Source organism: Nothoprocta perdicaria, unplaced genomic scaffold (assembly GCF_003342845.1).
Source record: "Nothoprocta perdicaria isolate Ctin4 unplaced genomic scaffold, notPer1 scaffold_1, whole genome shotgun sequence".
Lineage (NCBI taxonomy): Eukaryota > Metazoa > Chordata > Aves > Tinamiformes > Tinamidae > Nothoprocta > Nothoprocta perdicaria.
The window spans coordinates 1,820,366-1,846,756 of NW_020454093.1; the positions used below are offsets into that span (position 1 = coordinate 1,820,366).

General features: G+C 36.7%; 1 protein-coding gene across 1 annotated transcript in view; it reads left to right on the forward strand.

Annotated features, from left to right (window-relative positions):
• SSBP2 (single stranded DNA binding protein 2) overlaps nucleotides 1-26,006 on the forward strand; it is a 170,840-nt gene extending 144,834 nt beyond the window's left edge. Inside the window, exons 10-17 of the mRNA XM_026035299.1 lie at nucleotides 5,268-5,316; nucleotides 6,796-6,831; nucleotides 11,327-11,381; nucleotides 13,938-14,008; nucleotides 15,317-15,395; nucleotides 18,468-18,496; nucleotides 22,560-22,658; nucleotides 25,468-26,006. Of these exons, the coding sequence (XP_025891084.1) occupies nucleotides 5,268-5,316; nucleotides 6,796-6,831; nucleotides 11,327-11,381; nucleotides 13,938-14,008; nucleotides 15,317-15,395; nucleotides 18,468-18,496; nucleotides 22,560-22,658; nucleotides 25,468-25,497 (448 nt within the window). The 3' untranslated portion in view covers nucleotides 25,498-26,006. The remainder of the gene's footprint in view (nucleotides 1-5,267; nucleotides 5,317-6,795; nucleotides 6,832-11,326; nucleotides 11,382-13,937; nucleotides 14,009-15,316; nucleotides 15,396-18,467; nucleotides 18,497-22,559; nucleotides 22,659-25,467) is intronic.
• Nucleotides 26,007-26,391: the final 385 nt, after the last annotated feature.

The window sequence follows — 26,391 nt, forward strand, 5'->3', positions numbered from 1 at the left end:
ACTGTTTTTACTCTTATTTTTATAGAAATATTAGCATTAGATGATAATTTTCATTTCAAATAGAGACACCAACCTGAAGCGGTTAAAGAGATATTGAGTTAGATAATACTTTCAGAAAAAAAAAATCTAATCCAGCATATCCTTAATTTCTTCTGATTTCCAGACATACCTTGAATTCTTGAAGCAAATAAAATAAAATCTAAAGTTGGGTGTTACTCTATCATAGACATCATATATTGGACTCAAGACAATTCTAGGAATCTTCCCAAGGGTAGGCATTTCTTCTTTTAAATAAAATTGATGTAGAGAACATATTTAGATATTTGAAATTCAGTGCAAGAATGATATAAGCAGTACATAGACTTCCTTAGGAGGAGATTTAATGATAAGAAAGCATAACCTTCTAAAATACAGTGTTCTGGATTCAGGATAGGTAAAATATTTTGAGGACATTTATCCACATAAGTGAGAATTTACATAGATAAGCAAACAGGTTTCTGGATATATATTAAAAAAAAATAGCTGCTCATCTTCCAGAAAGCAGGGAAGAATATGTTCATGGGGTTGCAATAGTAATATTTTCCACTTTGCAGCCTTAGATAAGCACATTTCACTTGTGCTTAGTAAACGTAGATAGATGGTGGGATTTTTTTACTTCAGTGATGTGAGAAGTGCATTTTCCTTTGAACTTCTGTGTTTGGCTGAGGTGGATGCCATGAACTGCAGTCTCTTCCTTGGGGAGTTCATGAGCTTTGATGCAGGAGATGGGTTCTAGAGACCCACATGATGTAAAATAGTAATTATCAAGTAGTTGTCTCCAGAGCTATCTGCATGTGTGTCAGGCATATGCTGCACTCCATTACGTTTCTTACAAACTTGTCTTTACTCCAATTCAGCTTCAAGCAGGAACACGAAGCTGTTCCCTGGTTTTGAACAAGACTTCCCACTGTCCCATGCCATATATTGCCCTTTAAACACTTCACTAGCATGGAGTGCTAGTACAGGAGTGCTGTGCCATAGCATGTGTTATGTGCCCTGTCACATATGTCTTCAGAACATATTCTCTTCCTGGCAAATGGATTATTTTTTTCCTCTGATACCTAAAGTGACATATACTCATCGAAAGGAGAATAAAGGTCTAACGGTGGTTTGGCAGCACAAGGCTTTTTCTTTTTAAACATCAGCTTGGCTTCTTACTTTAAGTTAGTGCTGTCTGTTTTGCATGAAATCTGATGGTAGTAAGTTCTCACACTGTGAAATCGTGCTCAAAACGTGGTGTCTGGGCACTTCCAACGTTCAGAATCAGTCAGGGTGCACCTCAGAAGAGCCCATGGGCAACAGGAACAAATGAACCCAAATGTGTTAGAATTCAATCTTTATATTATCCATTATGATTTATGCCATACACAATATTAAGAAATACCAATGTAAGTTCTTTACTGTACTTACATTTCTATGGAAAATGATGAACTTCCCTCTTGCATGTATTATGTATCGTACATATTAATCTACAGATGTCTTCACATAGACATTTTTTCTTCTTACATTTTCCTGTGTGGTACTCAATAGTTTTGGATTTCTGTAAAATATAAAAATACGTTTGCTGTACAAAACCAGTTATCTTTTTAAAATCCTTCCTTTTCTCCTGGGAGGGATCACAAGGAAGCAGTTTTGTTTAAGAGGAAGATATTTGCCAAATATAATTTTACATTTTTCTGGATGAAAAAGTGTGTTCTACTGTCAAAAATGCCTACAACCAGCCAGAGAGCCCATAGGCAATTTTTCCAGTCTCAGAGCACATATTCCTTAAATGTGTCACTGATAAATAACTACTTGTTCCACCCTAGCTGATATGTATCCAATCATTGTTTAAAAGAGTTGATATATATCCTGTGTCTTTTTTAAAATAACTTTGTTTTAGCTCTAAGATTTTAAGCTAAACTTTGTTGTAGCTGTTGTTAGTAAAATGTTATTTCTTCATGGAAAATGCCCTCTGTGAGAACAAAACAGTAAATTTCACTGTGTTAAGTTTCACTGGCACTTTTTAATGGCCTGTGTGATCTGCAGTGCCGTATAAAACACTAAGAATATCTCACTCATGCCTGGAAAGAAGGAAAAACAAAAAAAAAGTCACTATATTTTGACTTCAATTCACAAACTTGTGTCTGGTTATTTAATTTCCTGGTAGAATATTTTTGCATGTTAGGAAACTGAAATACGTATTTTATTTTTTCCAAATACTGGGATTAACAGTGTAGGACTTACTTAAACGGTGGATGCAGTTGAATAGGTCATAGCAGTGAATCCTCTGTAAATTACTCTGTTTTGTTATATGATTCTGTTGATGCATCCAAAATAAACATTTAATAAAAGGGAAAAACACTGCTTGCATTGCTTTGGAAAAAAAAATATGGATAGATTCTTTTTTTTTTTGTATGTGTGTGCTTTAAAAGCCAACAATATTCAGCTCTATATAAACCATATGGCTTTCAAGCAGAATCTGCTACAGAGTTTTCTAAGTCTATACTTAGAGCTGCTTCTGACTTCCAGTAAATTTGCAAATTCCAACAGCTTTTTAGCTGAAGGCTGGGCCTCCTCTTAGGAGAGTCTGCAGTGCAGCCTGCAGGAAAATTCCGGCTTTACGCCAATTCAGCTCTAGCCATAGCTTGCCTGCTGCTTACCAGGAGCACCAGGAAGCCGACAGGGATTGGGGTTGCAGTCTTCTCATGGACCCTGTCTGCGTGTTGATGTTGTGGTGGCTAAGCTTAGGTATCTGAGTTAGCCTTCTCAGGTCTCTGGACTTCCCTGTTACCTGCCTTGCAGTCATGGCGTTATGTGGTTTGATGCTTTTTACCAGGTAGGTTTGTCCTAATGTCACACAGACAGCTGGGCATGCAAACAAGCTTCCAGTATTTGTATGTATGTTCTTGGTTCAGAAGAAAGAAGAGCTGATAGGCCAATACTGCACAGGACAGAAAAGGGAAAAAGAACAACTATCTCACCTTTAGTGTTTAGTGTCAGAGAAGTTGCTGAGTTTTCATCCTGAGCATCATGTCTGCAAAAGTTACTTGCACTTGGCGTTGTTTGCATGAGTCTATGAGTGCCTTTCCCTGCTTTATCTCCCCTTCTCCCACAGCTGGATAAGGCAGCTGCCACCCACTGCTCAAATCCTTCATGGAGATATCTTCCAACAAGAGTGTATCCTATGGAGAACTATAGGAGGTTTTTGGCTTTCATGGGAGAACTATTTAAGCTGCCAAGGAGCATGTTGGGGTTCACTCGAGAACATTTGCCTTTTCTGACAGTGCGAGAGTTGTAGCAGAAAGACCCTCTCCTACATTTCTGTCTTTCCAAAAATAATGTAGCAGCATAAATGAAATGCTTCATTGAATTTTCACTTTATTTCTTTCAGTTGATTGTTTTAGCCAACTTCTTTGTAGTTTTATCAATAATGTAATAAAAGATAAGAAAGATTCGATATTAGATCCCCAAAGCAACATACCATGTAGTGGCATTTAGTTTCTCAAAACTCCATATAGGAAGCTGGCTGGAGTCTTTAATAAAGCCTTTAGGCCTCAGTATTTAAATCACTCTGCCGTGCTGGGGAGGCAGTGGTGGGTAATGTAGCTTTGCTAAAGCCAGTAAGGCCAAAATCCCATTTTAAGAGCAAAAGTTTTGTCATCTGCTCTGCCTTTCTGTTGTCAAGGCCTTCAAAAAGTGATTTCATCCTATTTATAAATAGCTGGAATGCCTAATGCTACCAGGCTTAATTATAGTTATTCGTATGTTATGACTATGAACACTGAGATTTTTACCTTCCATATGGTTTAGTTGCCTCAAGCCTGTTAAAAGAAGCAGCCTAGCCACCAAACTATTCTCCTGAGCTCAGTTAAGACTGAGAAAGCCGAGATAACAGCGAGAGCTGTGAGAAAAGACGTGCTCGGCCGGAAAAGGAGTTTTGCCTTTTCCCTCTTCTCCATTCTGCTTTTAGGATCTGTCTGATGTTTAGTCTGAGCTAGCTTTATCGAAGGCTTCTTTTGCCTGTTCTTCTCCGTCCCTGCTGCTAGGACACTGCTGCTTAATCAAAAAGRTCCCCTTCGGGCAAGGTGGAACTGAAGGAGGCCGGGCTGGTTTGAAGGCTCCCTTTGCCAGGTTTATGGTCCATGTCATGGGGCTGTGATTTCGGTGGAGATAATGTAGGTCTAGCCAAGCAGCAGACTATTCTTAGATGCCTATCTCAACGTCAGAAACTGTGTTTAAAAAAGCATGTTTTCAATTTTTACTATATAAAATATGTAAACTTATATATAATTACGGTGCTGCTTAGATACAGATTGTAGCAACATGTTTTCTACTGCGAATGGCTTGTTCTTCTAAAAATTATTTAAATCAAAACATTTACAAGGAACTAGCATTATCTTCACTAATGAAACTTTATTCCGCCACAGATTTATTAGATCTATAATCAATAAATGTTTTTTACAATCCTTCAGGAAGGTGTTTTAATTATGTAAGCAAGGGTACAGTTTCTGTGTCTGATCTTGCATTTAGTACCTTTCTGCTTTAATCCATACTGTAAACAGATTTTTGCAAAATGCGGTATTTCCTCCAAATGTTTTAATAAGTGCAAAGCGTAAAGAAAAACACTCCTCATGAGGAAAATTTTGGAACTTGTTTTTTCACACTGTTTAAACCTCCTGTGCCACAATGAAATGTCACGCTTGTATAACATGGAATTAAGTTCTCCCAGGATAAGAGGTAAACACATGGTAGGAAACAAATTTGCAGTGGCTTTGAAGTCATTCTACAGAGAACATGATAAGAGAAGGTCTGGTGCTTCCTAAACCTTCGAGTGCTCTGAGACAAATGCAAAACTCTCCTCTATGGTCTCTGCAGACCTTTGGCTTGATCTGAAACACTTCTAGCAGGTAGTGTCCTGAAAAGACAAAGTCCACAGAGTGAGTTAGGATCTGAGATGTCTTAAATATAAATGACGGGGTGGTAAAAATAAATGTGGTATCTTTAATCATCTTGTAAACTGTTAAGTGAAGAAGCTAGTGCAACCATAATATTATGACTTGCGTAGTTACAATTTATGATCATATTTTATTGCAATTAAAAATATAAAAAAAAAAGAAAGCTGTCTCCTAACTTACTTTGGGAATAGATTACTTTGAAGCATTTGCTTCCTCAGAATTGGCAGGGGAGTTGTCTGTCCTGTTTTGTTTTGTTTTGTTTTTTAATTAAGTTCTCATCTTTTGTTACAGGGGCCCGGGAGGTGGTAGACCTTGGCCAAACCCAACCAATGCCAATTCTGTAAGTAAATATTTAAATATATTAGATACTATCTTATATTCAAGGAATTATTTCTCACCTGTGCACCAAACTACAAAAAAAAAAAAAAAAAAAAAAAAAAAAAAATCTAGTTTGCACAATGAATAGCATAGGTGCACTAAGGTCTACGTTTTAACAGAAAATTCATCGACCATTCTTTTCATATGTATTCAGTTCTGTCATTCCTCTGCATCTCTACCACATTTCCAAACTTTCTTAACAAAAAAGTCATCCTGGTTTATATTTAAAATATATTTTTGCTTCCTTTAGTGTAAGGCAAAAAAGTTAGGTCAATGGTATCTGACCAGTCAGCTCTACAGAAATCACAGCTTGCAAAGATATTCCCTAATGCATGCTCACATACTTTGCATAGACCAAATCACATTTGTTCTTGTTAACTAGGAAATATGGAATCATAAAGCAAATACTTATCAGGCATCAGACATTTAGATAGGCTTTTGGTAAAAATCAATGCACTCTCTTGATTATGTTCCAATAGCTACAAAATGAGATTGTTTAATAGCAGCTTAAAGAAAGAAGCAGTCCGTAAAGCATATCACATGAACAGCATTGGCTGCTTTTTCCTTAGAAAGCCCATAGGTAAAATTTTCATTTTACTTCAATGGACATATATCATTAGTATTAAAATGTGGCCCTTTCTGACATTTACAGTTGGATAAGATGGGTCTGGCTTGCCAGAGGGTATAGGCTGTTTTTGTTGTTCTCAGTTTTGATTTTTTATTTCTACTAAATTCCAGTTAGGAAAAAAACATGCTGAAGATCTTCCTCTTCATTCTTTGCTTTCCTTTCTTTTCTCATCTGCTAAAATGGACACATGGTAGGGTGTTTTTAAACTGATGCTTGGAATGTTTTCATTCTGTTAAGTTAATTGAGAAGTCAAATGCTAGATACCTTGGTAAAAATTAGTTGTCTGACCAGTTGTGTACAATTTTGTAAGATGATTTTCAATAAAAGAGTTTTGTAGTCTCTTAATTCAGTTTCTAAATTCTTTTCCCATCGTACTATAATGGGCTCCCTGCCCCTCCAGAGAGAATCTTCACAAAGGCTACTGCATAAAGGAGAAAACTGGATTATTCACAGGCAACTGGATTTCTGCAAATATCCTCTGTAACAAATGCCACAATTGAATTTGAAATTAAATTAGGACACTATCCTTTTGTAAAAAGACGAAGTAATGCAAAGATAAAATGAGTATCTTCTTGCTGAAAGAATAGAGTGATTTTAAATTTTAATAAATGTTCAGTACCTACAAGAATAAACAAATTCAGTTCCTGTTCCAGCTGACTTTGAAGCCCAGTGAGTAAAATGCAGGCATGTGCTGCTAAAAAGTTAACACTTTACAAAGCATATTACCTTAATAATCTTTCTGCCAATAAGTGTAGATACTAATTCCATCTCAGTGCTGAAGAAATTACTCCCTTGTTTCTGCTTATGTTACAGATACCTTATTCTTCAGCATCTCCTGGGAACTACGTAGTAAGTATGCTTGTGTGTGTTTGCTCATTAGAATAGATGTTACATTTTACTTAGGCAAAGAAATCGTCGTCCAGATGTTAAGAAGAACCCTCATGTATGAGTTGAGAACTGAACAGCTGATCTGCAGTTACTTGTTTTGTCCGCCGCTGATGGTGCATATGTTGATGTTCATTACTGGAATCATTATCAGTCTGGTCAAAGTTGCTCTAAGTGCAGTATTTCGCTTGCCACATGTTTTTCTTTAAAGAATGCAATATCTTATGTTCAATAATAAAGGACAAAACTCCTCAGCTTTTATAATACTGTATGGATACTCTTCAGTTTTTATAATACCGTATGAATATCTGAACTTCTTCAGGAAAAGCATTTGAAAAAATAGAAGATTTTTCTCTCACTAAGGATAGATAAAAGACTCCCCATAGCTAACATTTTAAGAGATATCTTTATTCTTTCTTTGAACACTTACCTTCTGGAGACATGAAACTCTTTTTTCCATATGATCTTTATTTCTAAGTCCCTGTCTTAGTTTATTACAGATTAGTTGGTATCATAGTATTTTCTTGGTATCTACTGTAGAATGAAATACTATACACTTCAGACTAGTATTGCACACTGATTTCACATTCAGAAGAGCACAAAATGCTAATAGTCTCTCTGAGATCTCGGAAACACATTTTAACCTATCAACAAAATAGTTTCTCTTGGAGTACATACTGGTGGGAGGTTTTTTTATGCGTCCCAGAAGATTAAGTTTTGTTTCTTCTTTCAGCATTTTTTGGCGGTTATTATTCTTGTACGTGAGTTATTTGTGTTTCTGATGTACTCTTTCTGAAGAATATTGTTTCTTGTTTGTATCACATGTTTAGTACTGGAGTCAAGATGCAATGGGAGACAATTTTATCTTCCCCTCCAAAGACATTTGTCATTTCTGTTTGCTAGTTGTTGGATTCCAAACCTGTTTTGGGTCAGGTTGTTGTAGTCTTTTCTGTTGATTTTTCGTATTTTATCATCTGAAGACTAGACAGCTGCAGTGTAAGGTTTAAATCAGTATAAGAAGGTAGAAGCTGAAGCTAGATCAGGGTGTGGAACTAGCAGGCCTTTCACAAGGAGGGCAGTATTCCTGTGCTATCTGGGCTACTTGGGGTTTTCTTTTACTATCAGTCTACATCAGAGACTGGACTTGCTAGTGTTGAGTTGAGATAAAGTTTTCAGGGATGTTGTTTCTTATTTAAATAGGAGTTTTGTGCCTCTTATTCAGACTGATAGCTGCTAAAAGGGTTACATTTCCCATAAGTGTCCATAGTTTTAAAAATGGTTTGCAGTCCTTTAGTGGAAACACCCTAAATCTGCTGATCTTTAAGCCAGTTATTTAAGAACTTTGAAAAAGTCTCCCTACTGAGAAAGGAATTTTCTTTGTTGGCTTTGTCACAGACATTAGTGATCAGTTATTACTGCAGATTTTTAAGATATTTCTTGGAACGTTTGGAGCTTTGGGGTTTTTTTTGTTTGTTTGTTTTTGAGAGGTATTAAGGCCTAAGAAATTAGAAAAAGAAACTGTAGAAATTTATTTTGAAGAAGCACATCTAAATAAAATGTGTTGTAGTGCAGGATTCTCTTGGTTTATTGACATCAAGCCAAAAGGCAGCAGGGATAAATGAATATGAAAGAAAAGGGCATCACCATGTTTGAACATAGAGGTAGAGGAAGTGGAGTGTGAGAAAAGAAGTAATTTTACCTTTTCCAAGGACAACGATGAGCCTGATGCTGGAAAGCTGCATCTGACTGAATCTTTGCAAGGCAATGAAAATGTATCCAACTATTCAAAAGATTCAAATTCCAAAGAAAATGCCCGAGCTTCTGAACATATGTGTTCTGTGAGCACCACCTCCACAGGAAGAGAGAGAGGGGCATTTCTGTCTAATTTCCTAATTTCTGTTTAATTACCCTCCCTCTTCTGATGAAGTTTCCCACTCCAGCAGATCTGTTGGTGGAGTTGTCTGGCCGAGGGACCTTTGTAATTCCAAACAGCCGAAGCTGCCGTAAGCAGCTGCAGAACCTGCTCCTGGCTGCAGGGCTTTCGTTCGAGGCCTCTAGGCTGGGGAACGTTCACAGCGGCCGCTCCAAGCGAGCTGAGGGCCTTCAGCAGCACATCGTGATGGAGCAGCTCCCGTGGGCCAGGCTTGAAGACTTCTTTTGCCAGCAGAGGGGCTTGCGCGGCACACAGCTTGTGTGCCCTCTCACAAGGAGAGGGCTTAAAACATTCACCACTTTTGGGGGAAATGGAGGACCTGGAAACAAGCCTTGCAAACAGTTGAAGAAGTAAAACTGAGGGGCAGTGACTTCCAGCACCAGGAGCAAGAGCAAGGCCTTGGGGGCAGTTTTTACACAACAAATTCATGATGTTGAGCTACATGCTTAGAAGGTTTAAGCTGATGGATTTATCAAACAGGTTTTTGACAAACTATTTAATTGCATATGAATACATTCTGAGGGAAAATAAGCTTGATACCAAGAGGCTTAGTAAAGCTAACATAAATTAAAAAATAGATGGAGATATTAATAATGTGGATAATTAGTCCTCGCAGTAAATCATCAGTTAATGTTTTGACATCTCTTGATATCCTTCCAGTAAATATATATATAAACCTGGCAAACTGAAGTTAGTAAGCTGATGCCCAAGTACATGGATGAAATGTCGCAGCCCGTGGCACCCAAAAGGTCAGAATAAGGGGATCTAAAGGTTCCTTTTGAATTTAGAGTCTATAGCCCTAAAATGGAGAAATTTTCCATTGCAGAGGGCTGAATCAGCCTTTCAAATGCTTTTGGCAAAACCTTAGTCTTAACACATTGATTATTATGACTTATTTCTGAGAGATTTGAAAAGGGAGACTGTGATCTAGCTTAGTTCCCAATACGGAGGAAGCACAAGATGAAGAACTGAAAGGCGGTGCTCTGTATAAGGGCACAGAGGTGTAGAGCTGTTGATTGGTTGCTGCTGGGTAAAAGATTTCTTTTATCTGCAATTAACTCATAGTTAATGGCTGACTGGGAGATGGTGGTGCTTCCCCCTGAAGTGCTGTATATTTTACTTGCATGAACCTGGGGAGGAGTGCTATCAGTCAGAAAGCCACTGCAGTGCTGATTTTAATTGTCTGAAAATGCTGTTCACTAGTGTATTACTGCTAAATGTTTTGTAAGAAATGTTATTTTTAGTAGGCCATTGGGAAACAGAGTCTGTAGTTTTCATTCCAGAGGTTCTMTGCCTCCTTCCAGAATATTTCAGTGAATATGTATCATGGAAAAAGCAATGTCCTTTAAAATATACAGGAATAATCAAACCTTTGTATTCAGTGCTATTGAAAGTAAATTCTCTGTTTGAAAAGCTAAATCTTATTTTTAAATGAAACAAAGATGTAAGATATAATCAAAGTTATTTAGCAATGAAAATCTTCTTTTGTAGGTGAGCTACTTAATTTCCATTATGGAAGATGGGGGGAGGTCARTTTATTTATTGACGTTAGAGTAGTTTTATCAAACTATATTAGCATAGTGTTTCTTGTCACTTAAAAATGGTAATGCATCTACAAATGGAGGAAGCAAGAAGTTATGATACAGTGATTCAATTCTTCTTAAGCTATTAGCATGTTTAGAATAACATTATTTGAGACATTCTTAAAGAATCTTAAAGAGCTTGCTTAACAACTGCAAAAGTCTGTGTACATAAGTAGGTTTCTAACACAGAAATACCTGAAACTAAGACAATGGATATTCTGTAGGTTTTTTTGTTTGGTTGTTTTGAGGTTGTTGTGATTTGCTGTGATTTAGTAGCGTTGGTAAGTGATAAGAATAGATCTCAATTTGGGAGCTGACATCATCCTGACACTTTTATTCCTTTGTCATTAATTTGTGAATGAATTATATCCATGGATATGGATCAAAGAATTGTAGAGCATTATACAGACTGAACTAAGATTGTTAGGGCATCAAGTTACCAAGTCTGCCTAAAAGACAAATCTCTCTTTAGTCTTTCTTTCAGATCTTTCTTTAGGTAACTAGTCTCTTCTGAGATCTTATTTTATGCTTTGCCAGCCCTATTCTGCTGTCATCAATGTGTGGACAGAGGGAAAAAAGAGTGGTAACAAAAATGGGTTGAAAGAATTAAATACAATTGCCTTGTGACCTTATCAAATGTCCTTCTCGTCTGACTCATGGCATGATTCAACATTCTTGACTAATGCATCTTCTTGGATCCACAGCTCTTTATATATTAGAAATCTGTGCCAGACCAACAAGATTGTCTCAATCTTTTAATGGGTTGTTTTCTTAGCTTATCAGAAAATGTGTTTGTTTTTACTAGAATAACTCACGACTTTGATGATGATTCTTGTTCGTTTGTACTGTGTTCGCTTTTTATTATTTTGTTGKTTTTTTTGTGTGTGTGTGTTTGTTTTGTTTTTATCCTTTCATGCTAACTGAAATTTTCTGCCCACTCCAGGGTCCTCCGGGAGGTGGAGGGCCACCAGGAACACCCATCATGCCTAGTCCAGCAGGTATTGAAATATACTCAGAAAAAAAAATAAAAACAAGTTATTAAGGGTTTTAGGAAGTGCACAAATTCCTTTTTTTTTCCAGATTTTTCTATGATATTAATGCAGACAAATGGATAGATCCAATTTATATACATTTTTCAGCAAGGAGCAGCTAATGAAAAGATATTAGCTTTGTACTTTCTGTATCAGTTTTTCTTAATGCTCTTTCACTCTCTTTCCCTCCCTGCCATGCTGCAGAGATATAAAGCATTGTACCATATCTCTACAGTTCAAAGCAATTCATATCTCTGGCCCTTGAACCCATCTTTTCTTGCATCATTTTAGCTATAGTGAGGAAGAAAAAAGAAGAAAGAAGAATATATATTTGTTTYTGCTCATATCCTTTCGGGCAATTCCGTCAGTTTGGAAATCAGGCAATTTCTGAATCCAGTTCAAGTTTCCCTATGGGTAGACCAGATCAATGAATGGCTCCTGAGCTCCATGTAAACCCCAAGCATCCTTGCAGTCTCTGGCTACCTCAGCTGGCTGACAGCAGGGTAGTGCTGGGCAGTCACTCTGCTCTGTTCTGCAGTGGAGGAGTAGAGCCCCAAAGGGACAATTGCCATGACCTGGTTGTGACCTGTTCCTAGCACCTCAGTTTTGCATTGTTTCTCCCAGATGCAATATCTGCATCTTGAAATTCTGGCCGCAAGGAGAACTTGGCCATCCAGAAAGTTGGCCACCATTCCTGTTCAAGTTTAAAGAATCAAGGAGAACAAAGGAAKGATTCAAGGCTGCTAACTAGGTTCTCAGGGCTCAGAGTTGGTCAGCTAGATGCTGTTATCTTCCTCCATCACTGTTGTGCAACATATGTGACCTGAAGGAGAAACTGCAAGATTGGGAGAATGCTCTTCTCCCTTGGATAGCATTAGCTATTTGGGTTCCTTTTAGCAAACATCTGTCTCCATAGCACGCTTTCACCAGCTGAAAGGGGCCCTTTCACCTKCTGCTCTAAGTCCTCAGTCCTGCATGTTCTTCCTGTTCTTTACAGCACAAGAGGGTAGGGGAAGTTTTCTGACTTCCCATGAAAACTTCTTCCACCACTGTAAAATCTTCATTGCATACTATTCCAGATCTTTAAGAAATGCTATCTGAGATAACGAGTAGGACTTTGTTGTTCGTATATTTGGTGAAGAAGATAATTAATGTGACCTGGTAGTTAAAAACTAAAATCTCTTTTAACATAGAAACAAACTAATAGAGAGCCTGCACTTTTAAAAACAATCAGCATTATGGTTATGACATGGGTAAGTTGTGTGGGTGCACTCTGAATAAAGCCTCTGATGAGGAATTGTTTCCATTTTCACTTAAAGAAACTCTATGATGTTTTAAGGCTCCTCTTTTCCAAAGTATAAAAACACTTGCATGTGATATTGAGCTGCTTAGCTATTCTTTTACTCTTGTTGCAGCCACTGTAGAGATACTGTATTTTCAGAGTTACCTAGTTTTTTAGATATGCAGTGCCCTTAGGGATTTATTTAGCCTTTTCTGAGGTCATTTTCTGCTCAGTAAACTTTGATGTTACATGCCCTATCTCTTGTCTATTCCCTTGTGGAAGGTTTTTGCCTAATTTGTATACTCATCTGCATTTTTTTGTTTTTTCCTCCTTACAAATGCTGATAAAGTATATTAAAACTTCGTGTGTGTTAGCAGTAGGCATAGGTTTCTTTTAAGTTCAACCAGAAGAATYAAGTGGGTTATGCTCTGTATGTCTTGTTTGCCCAACCTTGCATTTCAAGGTGCTCTAGTTTGAAAGTTCACATACACTAAGTGGAGGAAAAGGACCCAGCTCTCCTCTGGTTCTGTGGGAGCTAATCCCAGGCCAAGAAGCAAAAGGGCTCAGTCAATGTCCGGTAAAGCCCAGTAAAACTCTTGGCAGAACTTACTGGGTTAGATATCACCCAGTGCCAACGTAATTTTGTTGCTTTTGKACTTGGGCCAATTTTGAAACATTGCACCACTCTGTACCATGAGGATATATGAGCTAAAGCTGTCCTTTGCACAGTAAGCCACTGAATATTTAGATATATCCAAAATATGGTAGACCCACACAGATGAGAACAAAAGATTTTCATTGGCTATACAAATGTGAAGTCTGTATAATGAGCTGTTTATGGATTATTACAGATGGAAAACAAAATACAGGGAGTATTTCTAAGACAGAAACTCCTGTTTTATAAAGAATGTTGAAGATGAGTGAAGTAATTTAGAACTCTGGGAAAAAGGGTTTAAGGCATTACATAGTTACAGATACTTGTGATTTAAAAACCTTTTAACAGTCATGCATAAAACTAGAGTCTAGAAGTAGTCACCTAGGGACCATTGCAATTATTCCTTTTCATAGTTCTGTTTTGTGGTAGAAATAGATAACATGGGAATGAAATCTTCCATTATATKGCCACTGTGTATCAGTGATTCAGGCAGAGAAATAATATGAACAAAATGACAAGAAATGTATTAGGTGAGTCTTTTTATTGAAAGGTATATATTAGCACTTAAAATAATCTCTTATTACAGATTCAACCAACTCTGGAGACAACATGTACACTTTAATGAATGCAGTACCACCTGGACCCAACAGACCTAACGTAAGTATAAATCTAGGTCTATTATTTTGAATTATACAGCTCTGTTTTATCCAAACTACCACATTTCCATTACATGTAATTAATACTAAGTTTTCCATGATAATGGGTAACACCGAAGTGTCATTTTTAGTGCTTGTAATGTTTTGCAAATCAGTCATGCTAATACGTACAAAATAATCATTGGGGTCTTTTTATTTGTTTGTTTATTTGTTTTGTTTTCGAGGAAAGACCTTTAAAACGTGTGCACGTGAATCTTGGAGATAGCTTAGTTTGTCACAGTGCAGTGCAGTAGACTTCTGTAGAGTGCAAGTGCAACCATTCTAGGAGCTGCCATAAAACATTATTTTCTGCAGGATTTAAGCTGTCATTATAAAATGTCTCTACTCCTGAAGAGGGAGATGCAAACCACTGAAAGGAACCCAATGCTATGTTGCCCTACCACTCCATGAAAAGTGATAGATTTAATATCTTATTATTAAGGTATTAAGAAGTTAGCTTCCCTGATTATCTGAATAGGATGTTAAGAATGATTAATAATAACATACAAATATTTGCCTCCTTAACTCCTCTACTGACTAGGACTAGCAATTCTAGTCTAGAACTACTCTAGAAATTCTAGTCTAGAACTGACAGAAAATCTGGATTTGTAGAACTTGTTTCTTTTCTCTTTCTGTGCCTTCAGTGTAGTTTAGTTAATTTATCTGATTACTACAATGTTTTGTCTATATTGAAACATGGCCTTTTGAAAAAATGTCCTGTAGAATTTTAAGGATATAGGTATGTAGATATTGCAAAATCAGTGAATTTAGCAAATGCACTGTAATGCTAATGCATTGAATTTAAGGTTAATAGCTGAAATCTGATAGAAATTTTTATATTGCAAAGGCTGCATATTGCAGATTAGCATTGTCAGCATAAGCAAGGTGGGATTTGAAATATATTGCTTAATGATAGAAGTATGTAGTAAAATTGTCTTTAATTTCAAAGAGAATATAGTTATTAACATATTTGAAATTGACACACAAAGCATATATAGTATAAAGCATTTCTAAGTCATATGCCAGCCTATACAGATGAGGTTCTCCAAAAATCATGAGGGTACCATTAGAAGTAAACAAAGGCAATAACGAGCGTTGCAGTCTTCATTTTCACTGTACTTTCACATGCAGAGATGGAACTGTGCATTTTACCCTTTGCTATTTTTTTCTGAGAAATATTTTGTTTTTACTAGATTATCTACAATAAATTTGTACAGTAATGCCAGTTTTTAAGTAACACCAGTTTTTAAATGTCTGATCCCTTTTTTAGTTTCCAATGGGGCCAGGGTCAGATGGACCTATGAGTGGACTAGGTGGAATGGATTCACATCATATGAATGGATCATTAGGTAAAGATGATAAATGTTATGAACATTGTGAATTTTCAGTGACTAGTGCCATTTCTATCACTAGTTCTCTGTTTCTATCACTAGTTCTCTGAATTATGTGTAAGATCATATGTAAACAACTTACAGAAACTAAGAAGCTGTATATATAACAAAACCTTAAATATTAAGATAGTTTTGAAACACATGAATTGGCATATATAGTGCATCTCTGGAAGAAAATTACTGAATGTTATCTATATAACAGAGTATAAGTTTAAACTAGTTGACTAAAGCTTTTCTAAAGCTATATCATCACAATAATGTAGAAGTGATGGCATAAGACCCTTTTCTCCTTACCGCTCTTCCTCTTTTAAACACTTGAGAAGATCTCTGTATGACATGCTGGTGCCAGGTCTTACTAAGTACATGGAAGTAAGTTATTACATATATTGATCTGTGTGTTAGGCTTCTGTAATCCCAACAGCTTGATGCCACTTGTTCCAACATTAGCTTCTGTCTCTTAAATATTAGTTTTATTATTCCCTCTTCTTAAGATGCTTCATGGTAGTCATTTAACACACCAAGAAAGAACATACATTCTCATGTGGGTATGCAGAGGCTGCAAGAAGACTGTGCAGTTTGACTTTTGACACTGTGATTTTTTTAAGGACACCTACCTAAGGGAGAAAAGGCTTTCATAGGCCTACAAAACAAGCACTGCTTTATCCTCTGATTAGTCTAGTGAACATTTTTTCTTACTGTTTGCTGGGAGGATGAATGAGACTTGAAAGGGATTTGAGCGAGAAGCTGCAACTCAATAAATTGTATTTAATCCTTCCTCTTTCTTACTGACAAGATAAATAAATCCTTTGTATTTATTGTGCTTATAGCATGCAAGTAACTTTGAATCCAGCTTGCTTCCAGGTTCTGTTCTTCTACCTGCTTCTACCTGCACTAAGGAGTGTAGGTCATGCTGGCAACGACACGGGGAAACTCAATCTGCAAAGACTTCTCATTTCTTTCCTCTTTTATCTCCATTTCCTACCAGCAAGGTTCTCTTTTACATCTGGATGCTGGTCTTATGCATCCACAACGTGCCAGCAACACTCTGCTAAACAGTATTTTCCTTTATGGTGAAAAAAAACCAAGCAAGTACAAATATGATGCTCATGCACGTGCCAAGCTATCACAGTTCCCCCTGCTTCTATCCCTGAAGAAGAGCTCTATCATCTTCCCAGCACAATCCAGCTTAAATCCCCCACTACCATTAACACCTTTTCATTCCGTATTGCCATAGTGGATGAAAAGTTGCCACAGCTATACCCCAGAAGCTGGAGATTATAAAGCAAGATGTATAATCAAGAAATTGGAAAAAGCTATGACAAGGAGAGAAGAAAAAGCTTTAACTGGAGACCATCAAACCTCACTAAACYGACATATTCTGAGCAACAGTTTTTCTTCTGGGAAAACAGGTCTCTGAAATTCCTAGATACCCTTTCATAAGGCCATCTTGTGACTTTATAGCATTTCTTATTACATATTACAATCCCGAATCAAGTTACTGCTTTAATTAATAATGATGTTACATTATTTTAAAGCAAATGAAAAACTTGTTTACAGTTTTTTCTTCTTTTGTTCCTTCTTATAGCCTGCGAATAGTTTCTTAGCTAAAGAAAAGTGACAGTTGAAACAGTTTCAGAAGGATTCTGTGTCAACCTCGCATTTGGTTAGTTATTTTCTGTAGAGCAAATAATTACGCGGTTAGTCAAATTAACTACAGCTGCTTTCTAAGGTTTATWTCATTTCTAGAATGGAACCTGAGTTCTCTTAGGAGTGTAGGACTGGGAGAGATCTCCTGCATTTCATTCCATGCTGCAGTAGGCAGCTCTGTCACATAATCATGAGCATACATTGGTCACGATCCATCTTGARCTCTTCTAGCTTCTTTGCCCACAACCCTGCTACTGGGTATCTATCCCTAGCTTTTACAGCTGGAAAGAAATCTTATTTCCACCAAAATTTATCCACTTGTCCATGATAAAATGACTCTTCTTCTTCCCAGAGTTTATGTTTCTGGCATACCTGGAATACTTAGACAGAAGAATCCTCTCAGCCTTAATTTGCCTTGCTAAGTATACCATGCAATTTCAGTTTCTTCCCACAACTCCATTTTCTTGATTATTTTTCTTTGACACTCTTCCAATTTGAATTTGTCTTYCCTGAAAATAGGTGGCAAGAATTGTTTACTGTCTGATGCTGTTAGAAATACTTTTATTGATAAAGTRTATTTCATTTATTCTTGATTTTAGGCAAGTGAGAGCTACTGTATCTGAGAAATATTCTTTTTACTATTTAATATTGGACACATGACAGTGAGTTTTATTTAGTTTATGTTACTCCATTGCTTCTTAGAACACCTTTTTTTTTCCTGAAAGACATTGTTTTCATCAATATTTGTACCAACTATAAAGGTGATATCATATCAGCCAATTTCACTTGTAGACAGGCTTTTCAGGACAAAGACACTGAAGAAATACCACTACCTCCAGCTGATCCTGAGAATACTACTTTCACTAGCAGTTTTCTAGGGAATTTTGGATAGCTAAAGTTCAGTAAAAATGGTCATCTTTTTTTTTCAAGACAGTATCTTTTATATATTATTATAACATATCTTATAATATATATATAATTTCACTTCTCAATGTGAAGCAATGTTTCCCTTGGATGCATGTACTCCAGATGATCTGCAATAGCTGTTCACTACCATGGCTAAAGAGAACAGGGAGGTTGGGCATATCTTTTCTTGCACTATGCCAGGCTGCCTCATCCTAAAGGATTGAAGGATCTGATACAGATCAGAACTGTATCCTTCATTCTTTCCCACTTTTTTGTACTAACTGTGTACACAAAGAAGAACTACCACCGTTTAATAACTGAGTGTACGCTTTCTCTGAGAGAAAGAAGGGGATGAAAGAAGGTTCAAGCGTGGTTACATTTTAATGTATTGCTTTTAAACTCTGTTTTTAAATATGACAATATCATGGCTTAATTTCTGTTCAAAACTAATGGAATAACAATCTGTTTTAATTTAAGGCTCAGGAGACATGGACAGTATTTCCAAAGTGAGTATCTAATAAAATATTTGGAATTATAAGAATGATATTTTGGGCTTAAACATGTGTACTAGGCTTTGTTAATATTTTTGTTATGTATCTRCATTTTTTGATTGTTTATTCTTTGGAGGATGTGAAGACATTAATTAGCATTAGATGCAACTTTAAAAATGTATCAATAGAGAATATAAGCAGACTTATTTTCTATTGCATAATGGTGTGTGTTAATTAATGTGATTAATATTTATCCAGTTCACAATCTGGTTGGTCATTTTATACGCTTCCATACTGTTAAGACAAATGAGTATTGGTCTAATAATCAATTCTAGTTAAACATAAATTTGGAAAATGTCGTTAGGATGTTACTTTTATGCACTGCATGATTGCATTTGTCACCTCTGTAAAGCAATGCTAATATCTTAATCACTAAGTCCCTAAAAACAAGATTAAAAATAGTTGCAGAAAAAGTACTGTTTTGATACCATTAAATAGTATATGCAATGTGAGTTGAACCTGCAGGGGGTTGCATCTCCAAAAGCATATCATGTTTGAATGTGTCATTTCTTCTTTAAAAATAAAAGCCTACTACATCTGTGATCATTATTAATTTAGGAATTTATTCAAATAAGGAATTAATGAGCTTATTCAGTGYTGATAAAATGGTAGAAATCTGTCCCTGTAAAACACAGTGTTTTGTACTCAGCATTTGCAGATGCAACTGACAGGAACTAGCAGAAATGCAGCTAAAACAATCTCCTGCACTTCAGTACTTTTGATCTATAAATATAGAAATGGAAGGAGTTGTTACAGTTAAAATTTTATAACTCATTAATTTGATATTACTGTAACAAAATTCTCTTCCATTTCCAAAAGAAAAACATGACATTTTGAGTGGAATGAACAACCTACCTGCTGGTGGTTCTTGAGTGAGCCGGGACTAAGCAGGGCAGTACTGTGGCCAAAGGTCTCTGCACAGACTCTGCCTAAGGCCCATCTGCACGTGCTCTGGTCACCCTAGGGGTGTCACTGAAGATACATCCTAGGCTCACACTGAGATAGGGACACGTACTTGGATATCCAAGGTGGAGGAGGTTGGAACCTGGAAAACCTTACGCTCTCCCCCAGTTTGGCAGGGAGATGGGAGAGAGATGTGGCTTATAGAAGTGCACTTGTCTGCATGTGGAGTTACGCTGTGTTGTTTGCAGTCCCTGACGGTGTAGAAGACATAAGCTGACATCAGAAGAAATTCATCATAGGGCAACACAGTTCTTTTAAAATTTGATAGTTGATTTATAACCTCAGAACAACTTTGCATGGCCTTCCCTGGAAAGTAGGAGCACAGCAGTATGTCTGCGGATTTCTGGGGTTTGATACAWGCAAAATTAATATCTGGCTGCCTTGCAGTTCTGTATAGTTACCAGGGTTGTACTTGCTCCATCTCTCTATACATCACCAGCTAGTTGTGTGCCTGGCTTTTTCACACGTAGATTTGCAGATCACTGATTAATGTGGCACAAATTGTTCTCTGAAAGTAACACAGTTTGGGACTTGTGGTGCTAGATGCTCAAGTGCAGGCACAGGATCTTGTTGGAGTAAAATGTATGTTAGAGGAGCTGATCATCTGTCCCCCTGAGATACTGAAAATTAGTCCAGTCTTGGTAGAATCTACAGTTCACAGAATTCATAGCTACATTTTCCAGCAGAGATTTTAATTTAATTGGCACAATGGCAAAACGTGAAGTTCTTAGAGATTGAGATGGGGGAAGTAAATGAATTGAAATTATGCATATTAAATAAAGACTAATAACCAGTGTTTCTTGCAGTGCCCATGGAATCTGTGCCCTCATCAAAGAAATACTTGCTCTTAAAAAGCTCAGCTACTGCTAACAATGCTAGACCCCATACTGACCATGAAAGCAGCCCAGGGAAGTTGCTATAAAAGTGTTTATTTGGGGAATTTGAACCTTTGGGGTGCCACACTGTAGCAATAGCACAATTTCAAAGCTCAGTGCTATATAGACCAAGATAAAATAGGGATAAATCACCAAGGAATAAAAAGAAAAAGGWAGGACCATCATATAACATAATTGTGACAAGGCCCTAGCAGTTTTTAAAGTCTATTAGAGTTTTGTAGATTTTRAAGCCAGAAGGGAGTGAGGTGATTGTCTAGTATAAGTTCCTGTGAAACACACAGGCAACAGGACTTCCCTGACTTTACTTCTGCTTCAAGGTCAGTAACTGTGGTTGAACTAAAGCTGTCAGCATTTTCCAAGTTGAGGATTCCTAAATATTTGCTATGCTAGCTTTGATGTATAGCAAACTTAATTGCYTGGTATTAGTTAACTAGTTAATTCTTTTAATTGCCTTTGCTGGACCCCTCAGGTGTTCTCCAGTGATTGATGGAGATCTGAGAATCACAGTTTAAAAATCAGTGATCTAGATTGTGAAGAAAACCAAAGGGCTCAGGCAGGCATCTTGACCTCTTGTATCTTTACTATAAGCTGTGTTTGAGGTGCTAATTAAAATCAGTTATGCCTGCATGGGGTTATGTAATTAATTCTATATTTCCTYTGTACTTGAAAATAAATACATCAAGCTGAACACAGAAACGTATTTGCTAAGTCCAGTGAAAATGGGGGCCTTTCTTTGGGGGAATATGGTTGAAATTTAAGAGTAGCCTTTCAGTAACCATGCAAAATTCTTCCCTGTTGCAGTCTTAGTTGCACTAAATGAAGGCAACATGCATTTATTTTCTAAGGACAAGATGTTAAGAAGCTTCATAAATACTCTGTCAGCATTGTAATTGAGAATTAACATAAGAAAGAGAAAAGAAATTGACTTATGGTTCTTACAGCTGTTATCGTTTGATCTCTGTGATGAGAGGTATTAGAGTTGCATTCCCTTAGCTTACCTATTGACAATACGAGGTTGGTGTTCAGTTTATTGAGGCAGATGAAACTTAAAGCCTGATGCATTTGTGTATGTAAAATCTCAACAGCAATATTGTGTTTAAACTTTCTGGATTTAAAATATTCAAGAGAAGTTCTATGGTAGATGTACTAAACATTTTAGGTGGAGTTCATGATTTCCCTCCTCCTTTTCCCTGACTATTCCTTTTGCACCACAAAACATGTATTACGGGGAATCTAACACTGAGGGAATTATCCGTGCCTCAAGCATGGCAGCGTACCACAAATCAATTTTATAAACACACCTAACTAATTATAGTGTCTACAATAATCATGTATTAGCCATTGACCCTGAGTATTTCCTGGGACACTTCCTTTATTTTGCTTTTTCTGTATCTAACTGAATTGTGAAAATATTTTCTGAACATTGTAGTGGTGGTGGTGCAGGAGCAGAAGAAGAGGGTTTTTTTCATAAGACTTTGTATTATCATTATTTATTAGCAATTCAGTCGCACCTCAGCGTTTGAAAAGTAAATTAAGATCGTACTGCCTTATGCTCTGTGCAAGCAAATAACAAGGCTAGTCCAGTGGCTGGCTGCTATTTGGGCACCTTTTATCTTAAAATTGTTAACTCTTTTATCTATAAATTCTGTGTATAACTTTTGGTGATTTAGCAACTCAAAATTTGAATTAGAAGCTATTTCAACAAGCCAGGCACTATGAACAAAGACTCCAACTGCAGATCTTGATCTGCAAAGGTCCGTGTGGCCTGGATCTGTTCACTTGTCTACCTTTAAGTACATAATCCAGAATCACTTATGTCAGGACACATGCTCATGTTCTCCGCTGAATTTGACTGCAATGATTTAATGTAGTTAGAGAGCTATCTGTTATTCCTACAAAGCCATTTGTCATTTTTCCTGAATGCACTAGAAGAAGATACTGGCTATAACCTGAAAGTGAGAATTAAAGGTAAATGATTGTTATTTTAGGAGAGAAAACACAGGTTAAAATTAGTAATTGAAGCATACAGAACTCTGCAGAGTTTTATCTTTCATCTTCAGAAATCCCAGTGCATTATATGGACACACTCTAATGCTTTGACACACTTGGCAAAAGTGGGAAAATAACTGAAATCTGTATTTTAAAATCTCCTTTAACAGAACTCTCCCAGTAATATGAGCATGAGTAATCAGCCTGGCACTCCCAGGGATGACGGTGAGATGGGTGGAAACTTCCTAAACCCTTTTCAGAGTGAGAGTGTAAGTATTTCTTTAAGCACCTCTTTATTTGGCAAACCTTCAATCTGTGGGTATTTATTAGAAAAAAAATAGTAATAACGAAACAAAGAGTTTGGTAGTATACCTTTAATGCCATGCTTTACATTATATGTTTTTTACTGGTTCCTAAAATTATGGTATTAATTTACTAAAGAATTGTGCCAAATACTGTTAGAATTTGAGCTGTAATTGCGAAGTGGGGAGGGCTGCAGAATCATTTTGCTGCAGAAACTCGACTTCTAGACTGAGAGGTCATTTTGTCAAGGAAATGTATCACGCAGTAATGATCATGCCACGCACAGTAACACCCAATGGGCAATATGTATGGAACCTAGATATGTGTGGATGGCACATTTTTACATTTTAGTGTCTCAGCTACTAGTGGCCCAACTTTTGACTTCTGAACAAGGAATTTGCCAGGCAAGAATATCTTTTAGATGACGATTCACACTGACGCATATAATGAGAGTCCAGGAGATCCCATGTTGAGAGGATGCAGTGTGCTTTGAGAACCAGAAAAAAAAAGCAAAGATGCCCTCTAGTGTTCGTTACCAGCCAACTGATGTTTTTAAAAATAGAAAATATTTAAGGTTGCAAAATATGATACCAAATATATTGCAGAACAAGACTTATATATTCAATTTTTTTGTGCCTGAAGTTGGGTTTCTAAATCCCCATTTAGGTTCCTAAGTAGAAGTGATTTTTCAGAAGTGCTGAGTGACTTCAACACTTCTATTCTTATTCGAATTCACTGCTCTGAGAAGTGACTGCAACCCCATTAATTATGCCAGTGGTGAATTTTCACTCAGAAATTTTGAGAAATAAACAGTTTCTTTTAGATCATATCATGGTCAAATTGCATGGCAAATTTCATGGAAATCAGATTTATTTTTGGTTTTGGTTTGTTTCTTAAACTAGTGAAAAGGAAGAGGGAACATTTTCTGCATGTGAGCTTTCTGTGTAAGGGCATGTGTTCAGATTGTTTGGAGTGTTGAAGAAAATTGGTTTGCACAAAGCAAAAAGACTGATGTTTTGAAATCTGCAATAAAGCAGCAACCACAAAAGCTCTGTTAAATGGGATCCTTGGTCATGGCAGTTCTTGACTCTCAATCCAGCTTGCTTTTTTGTACTACAGAGAGCCAGTTCTCCAAACCAAAACCTCACCAAAATAAGGACATTTATTGTACTCAAAAGACCATTAGTTTTCTCAAATACTTACTGGATTTTAGATGCATTATTTGCCTATCTGGGCATTTGAATTTTCTCAAAATTTTGCTATGCCTTCTATGTGCTTGTAGGTATTAGTTCTCTTCAGCACAAGTCACATTTTAGTTCATGGGAACTGTTTTGCTTCCTGATTCATGTTTTCTTATTCGGCTACTTAGAGTAGATATTATTGTGAAATAACTCTTCAGGCAAATTCCTGATCCAGTTCACTACGAGTTTTGCCTGGGGCAGAAGGGGTAAAGAAATGGATTAATGATAATTTTAAAATCACGAATAAACACTGGTTTAACTGCACTGGGTTATCTTTACAGAACGCTATTTAAAATGCCACTTACTCCTTGTCCAAAGTGATTACCCAAGAACCAATAACTTTGGCTTTGATAAGGAAATGGTTTGAGTAGGTGCTTAATTTCAAATATTTGAGTTGGTCTCCCTCAATGGATAAGCATATTCTTGCAAAGTTTGCAGGCTCAGCACAGGATGGGAGTAAGCCCTAAAGCAGAGGAACTGTCAGATACATGACATGGGGAAAAATGGATTTTACCCAGGTGGTCAATTCTGTGTAGCTAATATGAAAGAAAAGATCAGTCTAAATGAAAGAGAAAATCAGTCTAGTCTTGGATTAGACTTAGTCCAAGTCTAAATTGGGCACTTAGACATGGTAAGCTCCAAACTCTAGCTTTGGCAGTTTCTTATTACTTATCTGTCTTTTGAAAAGACAAATTAGGATCATTCTGTTTCTTGTATCAGTTTTCATCACACTTACGAATATAATCAATACTTTTTGCATTTGACTATTTTCCTCTACTTAGAAGATTTCAGGCCAATTCTGTACTTCTGCAGCCTACAAGTTTCAATTAAAATAAGAATTGAAATGGTATAAATGTACATCACAGTGCCCCGTTTATTATTGGTAATGAAGTATTGCTAACATGAGGGCAACTGTAGCTTGCATAAGACCCGCAGCTCAATTGGTGCTACAATAATACTGTAATGTGGTAACTGGATTTTCAGTTCACATAAAGAAGARTGAACACTGATGCTTAATTCAGCTTGCCTCCCGCAGTCTATCATGCAGAATTTAAAAACTGTTTTAAGCCTATTTTAATTCCAGAGAGAGAAATATTCACTCGCTTTTTCCCATCAAGAAATAAAAAGCTCTCCAGAATTGTTAAGTGGCTCAAGTAACTGCATGTGTCAACCTGAGATTAGCTATTTGCCCAGCTAAATCCTCCCAGTAGTCAACAAGATAAAGGTGTGAAAAGCATCAGTGAAATACTCATTTACCCCAGTACCTAGGCTGCAGTACCCAGCACTGAAGCTGAATGCAAGTGAATTGATCTCATCACCAATAGCTGTATTTTTACCGAATGAGAGAAGAATATCAGAAGTTATGATACCACAAATTGAACTACAGCCTCCTTAGCGAATGCTCTAGTACAAATTAAGGAGAAAATGCAAATAGGGTATTGACATTATTTAAACTACTTGCTGCTCTCCAGAACTGGTTGAAATGAAAGCTGGGAAAGAACTGTTGTTAAAATGTGAATTCCTCTTTTTTCAGTACTCCCCTAGCATGACAATGAGTGTGTGATCCGTTATCAAGTCTCCTCATGAAGACCACAGTGAGTTGGCCCTCTTCAGAGAGCTACTGCAGAAGAAAATTATTCGTCCCAGTGTACAGTTTAACAAAAGGATCTCAGATACAATCAGACCCACCATTTTTTTTCTACCATCTCCCCAGTTTTGTCAAGAAAGTGGGTCCCAAACATGTTTGAGACAACTGTAAAGAGTGGCGTAACAGAACTGCCCAAGATGGAACTGCAAACAATTATCTGTGTATGTACATGTATGAGCTGGTGTATATGTGTGTGTGTGTGTGATATGGAAATACACACATACATATATAGGCCTGCAGGACATTGTAAAATATTATCACATGGCATCTTAAGTAGAAATGAGAAGTAGGGACTTCTATTCCATCTTTTTTTTTTTTCACGTTTACATTTTAATTATTAAAATTTGCTTTCCCTCTCCCCTCCTGAACTGTTTTATGTTGCATATATCACTGCTTTATAAGTTATTTTTTAAGGTGAACTCAAATGATAAATTCTTCTGATTTTGTAAATGTCTGCCATTATGGATAGGAATAAAATTACTTATAAGAGCTTTCATTAACTTGTGTTTGATACCAGTTACCCTGTGAATCACAAACTGTACTGTCTCAAGAAATAGAAGAAAGCTCATCTTAATTTTTTGGAGAAATTTAATAACTCTCACCTAGTTTGGTGATTTTTTTTTATACTTTGCCTTTAAAAAAAAAAAAAAAAGAAGCACTGAAGGTTATTTTTCTTCTTTAATTGAAGCCTAATATCTGCAATATCTATTTTAAATGGAAGCCTGAATTTGATACAAGCTTCTCAGTTTATATAGAGTACTATAAGGTTACTGTAAGTGAGCTCCAATTGCTATAGAATCTAGCAATAAA